Source organism: Anser brachyrhynchus (assembly GCF_964034855.1).
Source record: "Anser brachyrhynchus genome assembly, chromosome: 2".
Classification (NCBI taxonomy): domain Eukaryota; kingdom Metazoa; phylum Chordata; class Aves; order Anseriformes; family Anatidae; genus Anser; species Anser brachyrhynchus.
The window spans coordinates 22,882,416-22,898,859 of NC_137695.1; the positions used below are offsets into that span (position 1 = coordinate 22,882,416).

At 40.0% G+C, this 16,444-nt stretch overlaps 1 protein-coding gene across 2 annotated transcripts in view; it reads left to right on the forward strand.

The window, feature by feature from the left end:
- The window catches only part of ITGA8 (integrin subunit alpha 8), a 109,859-nt gene extending 93,869 nt beyond the window's left edge, over nt 1-15,990 (forward strand). Inside the window, exons 28-30 of one of the 2 annotated variants that reach the window (XM_080578569.1) lie at nt 4,461-4,562; nt 12,589-12,711; nt 14,615-15,990. In XM_080578569.1, coding sequence (XP_080434695.1) covers nt 4,461-4,562; nt 12,589-12,711; nt 14,615-14,701 — 312 coding nt within the window. In that variant the 3' untranslated portion in view covers nt 14,702-15,990. Of the gene's footprint in view, nt 1-4,460; nt 4,563-5,841; nt 6,027-12,588; nt 12,712-14,614 lie in introns of those variants that run through there. The other variant, XM_080578570.1, reaches the window with a different exon arrangement.
- The last annotated feature ends 454 nt before the right edge of the window (nt 15,991-16,444 follow it).

The window sequence follows — 16,444 nt, forward strand, 5'->3', positions numbered from 1 at the left end:
CCAGTGGACACGAAGGGAAACAGGTTTTAATCAGCAGGGCCAATGTTGTTACCACAGCACCGAACTCTGTATGCAAGAGATAACAGTTTCTGGGGGAGAATTCCACCGCAACTTGCTGTAGAGAAAGTACGTGCCCTTCAGCTAGACTGACGTCACTAGACTACATCTAACCAGAAGGAAAGTATTTTGGAGTATTGTTGAACAACGCTGCCTAGAGGCAGTGGAACAAAGTCATTCTGGGGAGTCTCTCTACTAGTAAACTCTTCAAACCTGCAGAAAAACAAGTACCTGTCAGACACCTTTAAGCTGCTGGAAGTGCTATTTCTCCTCCCTGCAGTCTAGACCAGATTTGCCCTCTGCATTTTAGTCTGCCCTCTAAGATGCCTCTGTACACTTTAAAGATGCTTTGGAGACTTTGGGTCTTTGCCTGAGCTCCCTGTAGGAACCGCCAGCATTCAGCTGGAGCTTGGAGAACTCTCCTTTAAATTGTCCAGGAGTTTCCAGCACTCCCCACATTATTTCTGTTTGTCTCGATAGCACTCAGGCAAAGAGCTGTCTCAGCGATGCGTACGAGAGCAGGCTCTGCCGTGATGGGAGCTTCACAAGGCCCAAGTAGCCAGGGCTGGGCACCCACTGTTGGCCATTAGGCGCCGACATTCAGAGACTAAATTCCTTCTTCCCTTTCCTCTGAGCCATAATGAAGCCCTCAGCTGAATTGCAAACCACAGGTCCTGCTGCTTCCAGTAAACACTGAATATTTAAATATACGCTGTTTAAAAAATGATATGGTAAAGAAATGCAGTTTCTCACAAATGACTTGAGAATTATAAACAGCACTGTGAGAGACAGCTGCCTGTATCTCCAAGGTGTTGGAACAAGTAAAATCCTGTTTCCAGTTGATGCTGACCACAGTTATTGTTATAAAGCTCTTGGCCACAAACACACATTTCTGTGAACACAGGAAGATCCTCTCTAGTCTTTTATATTGCTTTACAGCAATGGAGATGTGCAGCATTTCCAAGGGCCTAATGATGGGTTGAGAACACTTAATAGCTGTGGGTACAACCCAAGGTTATTAACCCCAGTGAAGCATTAATCCACAGGAAATATTCTCCTCTGTTGTTCTTATTGCTGATATAAGCTGAAAATTAAATAAGCCATGTATAGTAGGTGGAAGGATTTATTTTTCTATGGGCACTGCATTTCTTTATAGGATATTTCAAGGGACTTAATGCCTTCACCGTACCTTTGTTTAATACCTACTTCTTCAATAATGTAACATATCTTACTTATCCATTACAATTACTTTTATAAATCATATAAATCATAGCCAGAATCCTGCTTAATATGAATGCTTACAATTGAAAACATGACTTTTTTTCAGGCAGAGAGAGTTCTGGAATTATGAATGCAAATTATTGCACAATTACAGAAACATTCTGGGGCTGCATGTGAGAAGTCCAGTGCTTGGACTCTCACAGAAAAATGAAGAACGGCTTGAGTCTGAAAATGGAAAACAATTAATGTGGTAAAGAAAAAAATATTTTTCTGAAGACCATCTCATGGATGTTAAGCACCATGAAAGAGTATAAAAATTATTTATTTGCTAAGTCTAATATTAAGTCAGTGTTTTTCTTAATCTTATTTTAAACACTGTTGATAGAAAACGTAGTTTCTTCCATTAGATGTCATCTGTATTAAGGAGCTGATTTGACTATCTCTGTGTAAGTCACTTAAGGCAATTTTCTTCATATTGCTCATTCCTAGTACAAGCCCAAAGGAGAGGTTAAATGTTCTGATAATAAACATTCAGCTGCTCTTGGTATTTTAAAAGAACAAAATTATGGCATAGCCAAATTAATTCCAGAAGGCAATAAATATGCTGGCTTCGTGTCACCAGTAAGCACTCATACTTGAAGAGAAAGTTCGTTGTTTAAACAGAAAACAGAAGGGACAAGGCAAATACCTGAACTACAGCCCTGGACCTCAGGAGAGTGGACTTCAGCCTTTTCAGGGATCTGCTTGGAAGAACTCCATGGGAGATGATACTAGAGAAACGAGCAGTCCTGGAGAGCTAGTTGATTCTCTAGGATCACCTCCTCCAAGTTCAAGACCAGTCCACCCTGACATGCAGGAAGTCAAGCAAAGGTGGCAGGAGGTTTGCATGGATGAACAAGGAGTTCCTGGAAAAACTCAGGTGTAAAAAAGAAACTTGTAAGAGATGGAAGCAGGGTCAGTTGACCTGGGGTAGGTTTTGGCTGGGGAATATAGCGATGCTCTCTGAGCGGTTAGGAAAGCAAAAGCCTACCAGGAGCTGAGCCTAGCAAGGTACTTACAGGGCAACAAGGCAGCTTGTATAAGTACATCAGAAGAAAAGAAAGGCTGGGGAAAATATGGACCTTCTGCTGAATGGAGTGTGCAGAAGGCCAAGTTACTTGATGCCTCCTTACTAGTAAAATCTGCATACAGTAATCCGAGGCCTCTGCAACAAGAGAGAAAACCTGCAGCAATGAACATTTACCCTCAGTGGAAGAGCATCTGGTTAGGGAGTATTTTTAAAAATTGGACATACAAAAGCCCAAGTGACCTGATGGGATGCACCCACAAGTGCAAAAGGAGCTGGCCAGTTATAGGTGGAAGTAAAGAAGACAGAGCCAGGCTCTTCTCAGTGATATTCAGTGACAGAACAAGTCAAATATGGGAAATGCCATTTAAACATCAGAAAAAAAAAACTTTTTACTTTGAAAACACTGGTCAAAATTGTCACGGGGTCTTTTTTACCTCAGTCTTTATTCCATAAAACAGATGAAAAGGTGTCTTAGACTGATGAGATTTATACCTTTGGTACAGCTGGAGATTCCAGAGGAAAACAACACTTAGCAGGGAGGAAAAGATTTTGGATAATCGCATAGGAACTAAGTCTTGTCAATGGAACAGAACTAAATGTGCCAGAAGTAGAAGGAACGAGAAAGTCTTGCAGAAGGGGATTTAGGAAATGACAAGGTCTTTCTAAATGCACTGGATACGATTACAGTCGATAAAATAAACTGTTATGACAGATAGAATAATTTTAATGATTAATAAAGCGCTATGTAATGCAACATACAGAAGAATTTCATATGAATTATTATAAAAATGGGAAATATTTAGGTACTAAATACAAATATGACTTCAGAAGATGACAAATGGCTTTTGGTACTTCCACATTAGTCAACCTGGAAGATGGGAGAAATTTCATAAGTGCTTGGAGATTATGGGGGGGCAGGGGAGGCAACTGAGCTTTGCAAAATGGATAAGGTAGAATTTACATTTGGCTCAGGTTACTGGGATAGTTTAAAATTCATCCCAGTTCGTCTGTTATTCAATGTAGTCTGTAAGCAGCTGGTGCCAAAACAGAGGAGCGCTTCACTTACAAGGCCCTACCTTTCCATAAATCAGCAGTGGAATATTGTGTTGAATTCTGATATTTCAAAAAGGATCGAGACAGGTAGCAGAAATGATTAAGTGTTTCAAAAATATTCTTATATAAAAGACTAAAGTTGTTTACCTCAAGGAGTCTAATGCAAAGGGATATAATGTTAGTCATAACTACTAGGCCTTATTTCAGTGCCTATATGGCTCCCTAATGAGGTGACAGCACTAACTGAAGCTCTCAGCATGAGCTGTATGTTATAATAGTTTTGAGTCATTCTAAACCAGAAAAAATACTGCCTAATCGAATCTAAACTAATGTAATTGAATCTCTAATAAATACTAGCAAGTTTAAATGAAAGACAGAGGATGGACGAAGCTACATTTGTTTATTCTGTACATCACTGAAGTGCTTAATGAGAGCTATGTAAGTATTATATTAGCACCCTGTTAAGCAGTGGCTATGATCCATTCCTATTGCAATTGCACTGTGTAGTAAAAAATCCAGGTGAGTTGTTCTGGTTTTTATGAACTCTACTGCAATGTGAAGCCAATCACACCCTACGTAAAGTGCAAAGATATTTGTCCCTATAGATCTTTGATGGGAATTCACAACCATTCCTCTGATGCCATCACAGAACTGTACCAGCCTGGTCTCAGCATGGGCCTGGAAATCTCAAGATACCTCTGGTTCTTGTTGGGCTTTGTGAGCAGAGGCAAGGTTTTAAAACATAGACACTCCATAAACCTTCCTCTCCTTCAAACTCCCTAGTCTCCTATTGCAGTGAGAAATATGAGAAAAAACGGCATGTGCCCTTCTACATATCTAACCCTTCTTCCATGCTTTGAACATGCAGTCTTTGTATTTCGGCTTTATGCTCTATTATTTGTGGATACATACAGGTCACAGGACTGATGGACCCTTTACTGAAAGAAACCATCTTTGCCTTAGGAAATGAGCTCTCTCTATTTTTTCTCTGCTTATTTCTCATCATGCTTTTAAGTAGAAACATGGTTTTTAATAATTTCTTCATTTTATATAATTTCAGAGAAAAAACGATCCCTATACTCTTTCTTCCAACGTGTCCTTCGAAGTTAAGAACATGCCCTATAAAGTGCAGCCAGCAAAGCTCCCCCGGGGAAGCATAGCAGTAAGTAACTGAAAATTATATCTTTGTGTGAAGCACATGTATTTGGTCATTCTGATCACGGCTGTGAGAGTTTTTATAGGTGAAAATATTGAGATCAGTCTTTCCTGTGTTTCTAGTGTAAATTCCTGAGGTAATGCCTAAAGGAAATACATTTATTGCATTCTGTGGAAGTTGCTGGTATATAATACTAACTCCATTTTAAATAACTGTGTGCTGCATTAATGTGCAGACTGTTTTATTGCAAACTGGATGGATTTTTCACCCAGAAGAAAAGAACAAAATCATGAAAGCAAGTATCTAATTACCTCATCTGGAGTTAAAAAAAAAAAAAAAAAAAGAGGAATTTTTTCATGCAAAATCCAGTTTCTGTCAGGTTTAGAGATCTCATCTCTCTCCCAGTTGGCAGTTCTCTTACTCAAGTTTATGGACTATCTATGGCAACCTCTCTCTTATCTATATTAAACTTTCTTCTTTACCCTAATTTTCAGAAGGGTCTGCATGCCTCCCTAGGTTTTGCCATCTCTTCAGGTAGGAGATGTAAAATTGTCTGGCAATCCCTACAGTTGTGTTAGCTGAATACTAAAGTACTTGCCTTATTTTCAGAGTGAGATTAATATGGCTCTGGGTTCTTATATGAAAAATGAATCTTGGAAACATAAATTTGATTTGTTTGCTGTTGCCAAAGCGTTGAGTTTGGGGAGCAACTTAAAAGGAATTTGCTTCTTTTGGTGTCTGATATCATGGTTAAAATTCACTCTTATTTTGTCATTACTGCTGGAAGTGAATAAAATATGAGTGCAAAATTTGATTTTAGTATGAGTCATCTGAAATTTGAAGGGTTATTGTTCTCATCTTTCTAAAGATTTATCATTCACAGCTCTTTTTAAAGGTAAGATCAATCCAAATTTCTTCAAGTTAAATCCTGATGCAAATATATCATATTGGTCTGTTGGGATGTAGTAGTGGGCAACAGAAGATTTTCTTATCTTTGAAAGCAACATCATACACTTTACGGTTTACACTGAATGTATGTTAGAGGATACAAGCTATAAAGTTTTGTTTTGAACAAGCACGGGTTGAATGGCTGGTTGATATTTGCACTGGGAAGACACAAGGTAAAATCCGGGTCCTGTAGGCTCAGTGACAGATCTTCAGCCTCTAATACCAGGAGGGCCATGATTTCACCAAAGAGATTTGATCCTTAATGCAGTGTTCACCCAAAAAGGTTCAAAGGCTCCGAGCTGACAGATATATTCAGGCTCTTTTTATTTTCTTGCAGCATGTGTTCCATACCAGAAACACATGTTGTGCAGAGCTCTATTGATAGTGGTGCCTTCATCTGGACTGAAGTGCTTTACCCCAGGTGATAGCCTGCTGTTCTCAACGAGTGTCAGATGATCTACCAAGTGATCAGATAAGCATTTTATTCTCTTACTCCAGCCAGTATAATGCTTGTTATTTGGTGCAGATGATTTACAGCAAAATGCCTGTAATGGCAACTGTAAAACGTTGAAAAATGATAGCGCTTTTATGTTGTTTCATATCTGGACATGGCAGTGGATGTCTGCCAGCTCTACAGCTTGATGTGTTATATGCACAAGCTCTTTTGATGTTCCACTCTCAAGAAGAAAATATTTGCTTGAAGTTGGGCAATGCTTAATATTTTTGCTTCTTCTGAAAAAGATCAGTGGTTGTGTTTTAAAAGTTTCCAAAGATTTATTTTGGAAGTTTATAGTTTTCTTTCTAGAGAGTGCAAGGGGGAAAGTGGAATAACGATTTTAATATTTTAAAATCAACTGTCGACAGTACGTACTTAATTATCAGCTAGCACCTTACATTTTGTGCAGTTAGGGTAATATATTCAAAAAGAGCAGAGCACATGTCCTTCATTTAACTCACACAGCACTGGTTTCCAGTTATGCAGGCTGATACATATATTTAACTTTAGTGGTATAAGTAATCCCATACCCGTCAGTTACAGTTACATACAGAGTCATGTATGTGCTTACATATTTGCAGCACTGAGGTCTTTATTTTCATCACCATGGAATAAAGGTCTGTATCTTGAACAGAGGTAGATGATACATAGATGTGTGAAAGGTTATGATAAATGTTATGATAAATTCTGAATCTTTTATAGTAAAATGTTAGAGTGAAAATGGCATTGAACAGAAATTAGCTTTGAACTTAGTGGGTCTTAAAACAAAATCAGCTAGCTGCTGTATAATTCAGGGGAAAATGTCTTTTTTTCTTAGAGATATTATTATGGTAAATAATAATGCAACACTTGATGAATTTCATGTGGAAGGTGAAATGATACTTTTTATTATGCAAAGTCTAGAGTTAGAATAAGCAGTAGTTTGTTCTATTTTAATTTCTGGTTCTTGAGCCCGTTTGGAGTTTAACAAGATACAATCGCTTTTCTTAAATGTTTGATAGGGTCTTCAGAGGGGATACCTTTAGTATAAAGTTTTTGACCAGTGTCCCACAGTGCACAAAATTGTTTTCAGACTCAGGCTTATAACTCATTTTTAGCTATTATATGGTGATGAATACTTTTATTTTAAATATGCTTATATTCCATATGAAATGTGTTTACACAAACATTTGTAAAGTGTAAACATAAATGTCAATATTAATTATGACTCCAAGCTCAAGGGAGCTTTTACATTCTATTTTTCAGCTTTGTTGCAGAGCATGCAAGAACATCATTCTGCAGAGGTTGGGTGGAAACATAGAGTGCTAAAGAGTTACTGTCTCATGGTCACTGCAATAAAATGAATAAGATTAGAAGAAGGCCATCATAAGCAGTAAAAGTAATTGCATTAGAATAATTAATTTAGCTACTGTTTCTTAAAATAGCAGATAAAATGATGGAGAAATTATTTTTTTAAGAGTGTCTTTTAAAGGACAAAAGAAAAAAAAAACTTTGTGAGAAGCTCATTAGCAGGTACTGTATTCTCACCATTGATGATGGATGTTTGCAACAGTAAAACCTAATTCCTATCTATCCAGAAGGACCTCCTGGTGAACCAGCAGCTTACCACACATTCCTCTCTCTGCGTTGTGCTGCTGTCCAGTGGAATCAAAGACAATTTTGAAACTATGCTGAGTAGCACCAAAATTAGGAGCAAAATCCAAACTGTATTAAAACCAAAGTCAAAAAAAAAACCAACAACTAATATTTCTTTTCTAACTCACAATGTGCTTTAGTGTGGCACAGAAAAAATACTAAAAAGGTAAATTAAAAAGAAATAAAAGCCCCCCTATAGAAATGCTTTCATGGAATCACGGTAGTGATTCTGAAGTTAAGACTATCAGACAACATCTGTTCTAAGACCAGCTTGGATTTTATTTCCAACAGTAAGCAAAGCGCTGCCTGTAACTCTGGTTGGCTTCACCTTCACCTCCGTGCTTGAGCCAGACAGCATTCCTTGTCACCCCATTGCACACCCAAAAGGCCAGAAGTCAGATGGATCCCGTCTTATGTCTGCAAGGTGTGCTTTTCACCAGTCTGACAGAGAAGCAATCACTGTTTTCAGCATTCAATATAAAAAAGTCTTCTAGCTCTGAAGAGAGAAAAAGCCAAAATGCATCTAAAGGACAGTGCCAACATGCAACACGTAAAAATTCCACTTCTTCATATTGGCCACCTTAGACGAAAACAGATAAATCTCCCCCAAAACATTCCCTGGCTCTGATCCTGCAGCACTAAACCTACCACATGAAGAACAGAAATCCAAGATGAATAATGTAGACTTGTCTTAAATCAAAATCATATGTAAAAGTGTTGTGGACAGCATGGGGTCGAGGAGGGACAGTCTTCTGTGGAAACGGTGAAACGAGGCAGGCAGAACTGAAGGGATCCTTTGTTTCTTTCTTCCCCTCCAGCTTCTGCCTCAGCTCTGTGGGTGTTCAGGACTTGCGGTGCCAAGCTGTTCACCAGGAATTGTGTTAGCAGCTCCACCAGTCTTTGTATGAAAGGAGGCAGCCCCAGGGCGCTAACTCTACTGTCACACAGGCAGGAGTGAGACCGCGTGTAATCCCCTGCTCATATAGCTGCTCCATGTATCTCAAGTATTTAGCACAACCATTCGCTAGCTTTCAGAAACCTGAGACAGCAAAGGAGGAAAGGCTGGGTGAGACAAGATTGTTTTAAGATTTTAGCAGGCAAATTAACTGTTGGTCTTACTTCTGCTTCAAGAGAGCAGAGCTGAGGCAGCTTTGCAGCAGCTTTCTGCTTGGTGCAGGATGGAGCCCATTTCTACTGTTATATTCATTGCTGATAATCTAGGGATTATATACACAATGTCCTGCACTTCTGTAAGATTAAGTTTTCTTGTTTATATTTCAACATTTGTCAGGCTCCAGCTGAGCTACTGAGCTACAGGAAATTACACTGTGAATTGCAAGCCACTGTCTGTAAAGGTGGAACAAGGGGAGAAAGATAGGGATGAGGATTATGAACCCACGCAGTACAAGCCAGGCTGAGCACTGCTGCACCGTTGCTTACAGCGTGGCATGAGAAAAACCCAGCTGTCCCTAGCTGGATCTTTGCTGACATGTTCTCTGATAGGTATCACAAGAAGAGCTAGATTGTCTTCCTCACAGCCTGAGAGGAAAGACAACAGAGCAGACAACTGCAGCACACACCTGGGAAGCAGTGCATCGAAGGAGACATGGAATGGCTACGTGGGTACCCACCTGTAGTTCCGCACACTACCTGTCAGCTTTATCCAAAGCCGAATGAAATCCACTGCCCATAACGAGATTCTCTGTTTCCACTGATTTCAGTGGGGTCTCAACATGTTTTGAAGTCTGGATTGACCCCACCTAATTTTGAACAGTGAGCTGAAGCGCATTAGTTAGAGTCTAATTGCTGTGCTCCTGTGCAATCAGTAGGCAGCCTTCTGAGCAATCCAGATGTTAGATGATGCCAGGAGCAGCTTAGCTCACCTTTGTCTAAAAGCACCTCCTTGCTGAAGGAGTTGCCTTGGCGTGGATGAAGGTGGACTTGTGCTCAAGGAGACAGCTGTGGATCAGTCAAATACTATCTCAAATCTGTAAACAAAAAATATTTTGTACAAAAGTAGGATAATCTCTGTATTCAGAATGTGTGACTTCGTTAGACTGCCTCTCTACCAATCCATTCACAGCTGCCCGGCAGCTTGCTGGAGTCCTTTTGTCCTCTTTTGCTGATGTTGCACAGCCCGGCCTGGAGCAGCGCTGCTGACTCCGCTTCCTGTTGTATTAACCTCAGTCACGTTATGCCACTCGGGAATTTGGCTCAAGCTATCCATACCAGAAATGACTACATCCAATTTTTGCAAAAAAATGGGTCTTCCCTGGGATTTGACCTTACTGTAAAATGGAGTAAATCATTTCATGAAATTTCAAAGGATAGGAAGCTCTGCTTGCATTGGCTTTCTGCTGTTGCTTGCAAGCGGCACGGTCACTGGGGTATCACTTCAATGTTCCTCTTCCACAGCAAAATGCTTGGATACGTGGTAGTGTTAGCACAGAAGGGAAGCTCAAACCTTACATAAGTAAGGTATGTTCATAGCTTCAGAGCCTTCTCAAATAATACATATATTTTTTAAGGTAATTTCTTGCTTGTGGTACTACAGACTTTGCCAGCAGAGGAAGCACACAGTATAAATGAATTGTGTTGTGTGTTTTTTTCAGTCAATCTCAGTTTTCTCTGTCATGGTGCTCTTTGAATTTTTGCCAGCACTTTCTAGCCCTTTCCTCAGTGTTCATGAGGATTTCTGAGCAGTAGAAGGGAGACACTTTCTTCACTGGGCAGCTGAGCTCATTGCTTGCTACAGGCTTCATGCAGCCCATCGTGTCCGCATCCCTTCTGCTTGCCCTTGCCAGATGAGCCTTTTGCTTTTATTCATCTTTTTCCTTAACTGGCCTTTCTCTGGGAGGAGTCTCTGCAGACAGTTCAGATGACCTTTTTCTCATTTTCTCAGCCCTTGCATTTTAATGCCAGATGCAGTGCCACTCTGAGACACAAGGAAAGCCATTCAAACATACTTATTAAATAAGCACTGCTATTGCTGAATCTAGTGACACAGAGAGCCTACAAAGTTCTGCAGTGCTTCAGAAACCTCCCAGAGAGATGGGAGTGGTATCCTTGCAGTGCCATAGTTACTCTAGCAACATATCTGATGGGACCCAGGCATGGGTTTCCATGGCTTTTAACTAACTTTGTTTGCCTTGAAATAAATTTCTCTTGCTCTAGTTGGCTAACTAAAATTTATTCTTTGCATATGCTATCTTTATGTCTTGCCTTATGTTAAATCTTGTAGAGTAATAACTATTTACATTTTTTATTACCGTTTTGGTAATACTGTGTCAGAGTAGGGACAGTTGGCTACACAGGTGATGTACACGAAGACAATTACAAAGTGTCTTCCAGTTAAGCATGGATGAAAGATCTGCTGGCACTTACAGAATGAGACGTCTGGGAAAGATCAAGAGGAATAGTAAAATTGGAAAGGGCTAGAAGTTGCGGAAAGGCTGAAGTTTGCCATCTTCAAGGAGAAAAGTGACAGAGACACAGAACTGAACTAAGTGGGAACCGGACTACAAAGTCATGCCCAGTCTTCAAACTTAGCATACTGTTCCATGAATTGGCAAATTAGATTTATGCTAAATTGCAGGTGTATCAGCCACTGAGTTAATAGCAAAAAAAAAAAAAAAGAGAGAATTTGCAATGAGTGCAGATCAGGGACTGGGCAATAGCCAAGAAATCTATTAGGAAGAGCAGATTTCCTAGCTGTACCTCAAGCACTGAAGAGGAAGATAATTTGAGAGTTTGTGTAATCAGATTGCAAAGCAAACTTGCCACCTTGTCATGAAGAATAAAATAACTTCAATCTGCCACATACCTATCCTGTTAAAGAGGGACTGGGAGTAAATGACAGAGGTCCAACAGAAAGCCGCAAAGAAATTTAACTTCCCAGCCTAACAATTAAGACAAAAAGAAGACAAAAGTTTGACAAAAAAAAAAAAAAAAGACAAAGACAAAGGGACATAACTGTGTCTGAGGAGATAAGAAAAGCTCAAAAAGCTCAAACTCACTCCTTCTCACTGGGGAATGGCAGGGAGAGAGCAAATATTAAATGAGATTGATGAGGATCCTTCCAAGCAGAGTCTGACAGCATAGGATAAATTCGTCTACAAGGTACAAAGGGGAGAGCAAGGAGGAGGTTGCTTGTATGGATGACCCCAGAAGGAGAAATAAAGAAGGGTTATTATTACTCTTTGTCAACATGAAGGTCTCAAGAGAGAAGTTTGCTGATTCAACTAAAACCTTCCATAAATTGTTAGACACACCTGCTGCTTTCGGGAGCCTCAGACAGTGACAGACAGTGTTTTATGCTTACTTCCCATTTACGTAACGGGCAGTATGCTTGCCTCCTTTCAAGGAGCATAATGCCATACGGGACTCGAGGCTGTATCACAAGGACAATGCGTTCTGCTTGAGTTTCATTTTTGGACTGCTTAGCTGAAACACAAGTCCTAGAAAAAATGTATACAGGCTTGTCAGCAGAAATTAGAATAATAATAATAATGTAGCTGGTATCTATTGTGGTTTGAATTAAGAGTTTGGGCTGAAGTCAACCATTGTTCCAGAATATTTTTATATAAGTAAGTTACACTGGCCCAGGCTGTACCAGCATACATGTGAGGAGAAATTTTCTTCTTGAAACTTCTTGAATTATCTGTGCAGAAGGGTTCTTTGTTTTTCGTTTTTGCTGTGTTGTATTAAGGGGAAATGTTTCTTACGTCCGAGGTGGCAAGTGCTTTTGTAGATGTGCAAATCCCATTTCTAGTAACTATCATGAACAAGAGAAAAGAAACTTGCAGTAAATGAAGCCAACATGGGAAAATTCCAAGCAACGTGTGTTTCTAATCTGCAAAATGCTCTTGAAGTGAATGCTTATAACCTGTGTATTCTACTGTCAGATTTGCTTTACTTATTTTTTGTTCATTTAAAGTATTCTCTTCGTTTCAGATCAGAACGTCTGTCATTTGGTCCACTCCAAATGTCTCCTTTGTAATCCCTTTATGGGTTATAATACTAGCGATTCTTCTTGGACTACTGGTACTAGCTATGTTGACCCTAGCTTTATGGAAGGTATGTTGTGTTATTACTACTTCTGTTGCCTTAAGGAAAAAAGAAAATCTGAAAAATGCTGGAAGATGCTCACAGATAAGGAATAAAAGAGGTTGTGATCTTTAACGGTTTGGAGGAAAAGCAACAATACACATGTGTCTTCTTTGTTTTGGCGTTTCTGACATGCTAGTGTCACTGACCTTTATGTAGGGAACATGTTTTCAAAGTCCTCCCTTATTATTACAGTGTGGTTATAAATGGGCATACAGAGTTTGGCTGTTTTCCCAAGACCTATGATCCTCTTTTTCAGGATGTTTAGGTTCATAAAGAAGTGACTCTAACTTTGTTTTCTCTGAATACTTAAGGAATTTCCAGTTTTTGTTAGCATATAACAACAATCCCAGCTTTGAGAATTAATTTTTAGATTTCCTTTTATATTAGCGTGCTATATTTTCAGTTTTCTAAGGTTTTTAGTTCTGTGTTGGTTGTTACTCTCCCTTCACAAGTTTTAAGACAAGTTACTGAAAACTGCTACATTACGGGGAGCCAATGTAGCTTTTTGCCATCCTTTCAGTTACCAGTCAAAGAAAAAATAATTTCATAAGTTAGGATATAGCTCATCCGCTTTTAGCTGCCTAAAGGAGGTGGATTAAGTATGCAGCCTATAGCTGTCCATATTCCCTTTGTAGTCTGTTAAGTACAACAGCAAAGAAGTATCTCTAGAACAGGTGAGGATGAGAGGAGTCACCTTTTGGTAGTACTCTGCTTTGACCCCTTGTGAAGCCTATGTAACTAGTTTCAACCAGAAGGCTAACTTTAAGGCAGTTACAGTTAGGTGACAGTAAACTCATCTTTAGTGATCTTTAGCCTTGGTTACAACAAAGTCCTGTGCACATTTCTGAACACATTTTCTATGATTATTGTTATTGTTATTATTAAGTAAATGTATCCTGGGCTGCATCAGAAGCAGCGTGGGCAGCAGGATGAGGGAGGGGATTCTCCCCCTCTGCTCTGCTCTCGTGAGCCCACACCAGGAGTGCTGCATTCAGCTCTGGGGCACCCAGCACAAGAAGGGCATGGAGATGTTAGAACAAGTCCAGAGGAAGGCCATGAGGGTGACCAGGAGGCTGGAGCAGCTCTCCTATGAAGACAGGCTGAGGGAGTTGGGGTTGTTCAGCCTGGAGAAGAGAAGGCTCTGGGGAGACCTTACAGAGGCCTGCCAGTACCTAAAGGGGGCCTGCAGGAAAGCTGGGGAGGGACTCTGTGTCAGGGGGTGTAGGGATAGCACACAGGGTAATGGCTTTAAACTAAAAAAGGGTAGATTTAGATTAAATATTAGGAATAAATCCTTGACTCAGAGGGTGGTGAGGCGCTGGCACAGGCTGCCCAGAGAAGCTGTGGATGCCCCATCCCTGGAAGTGCTCAAGGCCAGGCTGGATGGGGCTTTGGGCAACCTGGTCTGGTGGGAGGTGTCCCTGCCCATGGCAGCTGGGTGGAACTTGATTATCCGTAAGGGTCCCTTCCAACCCAACCCATTCTATGATTCTATGATGATTCTATAATTATTTTGTCTATTCTGAAATGTATTCTGAATGAGTGTCTTGCTGAACTGAAATTGACAGTTTCCTCATTAGTGTCAGTCAGTATCAGCATTCAAACGCGCCTTTACATTGCCTTCAAAGACAGCTTTCATATAATTGGAATTTTTAAAGCTATACTTTGGAACTCAACGTCTTGCACCTAAAACTTTCATTTTTTATAGGGAATGATTTGAATAGAAACAAAAGTGTTCGCAGTCTATCAGGTTGCCATAGACTGTACCCTACCTTTCAGCTTGAGCAAGCAAAGTATGAAACGGTGGCTGAGACTTCCTGTGTTTTTTTTATCATGACACACCTTTGTTTCTGTTGATTGTTTTCTGCAGTGTGGCTTCTTTGACAGAGCTAGACCCCCTCAAGATGACATGGCTGACAGGGAACAACTGACAAATAACAAGACTACTGATGCATAGAGGAAGAGAGTGACAGATAAGTCAGAATCCTGCCTGCGACTAGAAACCGTGAGGAGTAAATGAAGGTTTCCTTCCACCAGTCTTCTTTTGTACCTGCAAGTGACATGGTGTCATAGCCTGATCTATGCAACGTTCTGAGAACATGCCACATGATGGCCATCCTTGCCAAAGAAAGCAACTTTATCACTGCCTTAAGAACACACTCACCACTGAACAGAATGTTTATTCCATATTTCAGTCAGTCTGCATTTTACCAGATGCTTTTGAACACGTGTGGTATACTGAGACGCTTCCAGAACAAGCCCAAATCTCCCAAGGAGAAAACGCCTGCATTGCTGTATTGTCTAGAAGATGGACCAAGACAAAGCTTCTGAACACTACTGTATCACGCAGAATACCTTTGACACCTCCCTAAGAATAAGAACTTTTATGAAATTATGGCTCAGGGAGACAAGCAATATATCAGTACTGTGAAAGTACTTCTGAAAAACAAAGGTAGTCTATAAAGAACTTTATAGATGGGGCACAGTTATTTATTTTCCACCTTTTCAGGATAAGTATCTGATATAATCATCAACTTAGATTTTGAGAGAAAAAAAGCCAAAATGTAGAAATCATGTACTTACCTTGCATGTAAATAGAAAAGTAAACCTATCGTACACACAGAGCACATCTTTCTTGGTTACAAGGTGTTTTGCAGAACAGAGGATTTATGCAACTTTTTACAAGATAAGACAGGATAAACAAGTATATATTCTATCTCTTTCAACCCACAGCTGGCAGTATCACATGCAGATAACAAAATCCGTGTGCAGCATAATACAGTGGATGAGTTACCTGCTCATCCCATTGCTGATGGCTGCCACTTGGGCATCTGACACAGGATGCAGTCCTTTGTGAAACGCTGATTTAAATTGTCACAGGCATGCATCTGTGGTCTTATGGAGAGGAGTTGGGAATCTGGGGCTAGGATGAATTTTCTTTACCATTGCCCTGTTACTTGGTTGAAATATCCTCCTAAATGGCTACTGCTGGTGTATCTTCTGTCGAATTTGTGTCACAGACCCTAACATTTTGTTCAGCTTAGGAAATTTTTGTTTTCATTTTATGGACTACAAGCTAGCAGCATATTTAAAGAGTTGAAGAGATTTCACCGAAGTTTATAGTAGAAGATAATTATTTCTTAAGCAAAGTTTTGTAGGGAAGGTGAGCAAGGTTTGTATTTATGCAGAAAATAGGATGCCAGCCAGCTAAGTGTGAACACAAAAAAAAAGTAAAAAAAAAAAAAAGGAAGATATTTTGAGGTAAAGAGTAACAATATACACGTTTGTTTTTTTGTTTGTTTGTTTTTCTGACTCGAGGATTCTGAAGAAGAGAGGCTTCGTTCTTTCTCTCCAGTGAGCAAAAATAGGCTTGGTCCTTATCTCAGCTGGGGCTCTAAGCTCTGGATCTATGCAAATTTGTGCCTGAAAGCTCAGGTCTTCCAGTGCTGGCTGAGTGTGAAATTTGCTGTCTTGTGTAAACTTCAGGAGTGATTGTTCATTTTCTGAAACATCTATCACATTTTCCATCTCCTGAGCTCTCTTTCTCTCCCGTCCATCTCAGCTTCTCAAATGGTCCAACGGCTGTATCCCTTCAGCCACTGCTTGTCTCCATTTGGATACCTGCCCTCCTGCTTCCTGGGACTTTAGGACAGGAGTAGCCACGAGACATGGCCACTTCTGTCAGTCCCACAGGACATTT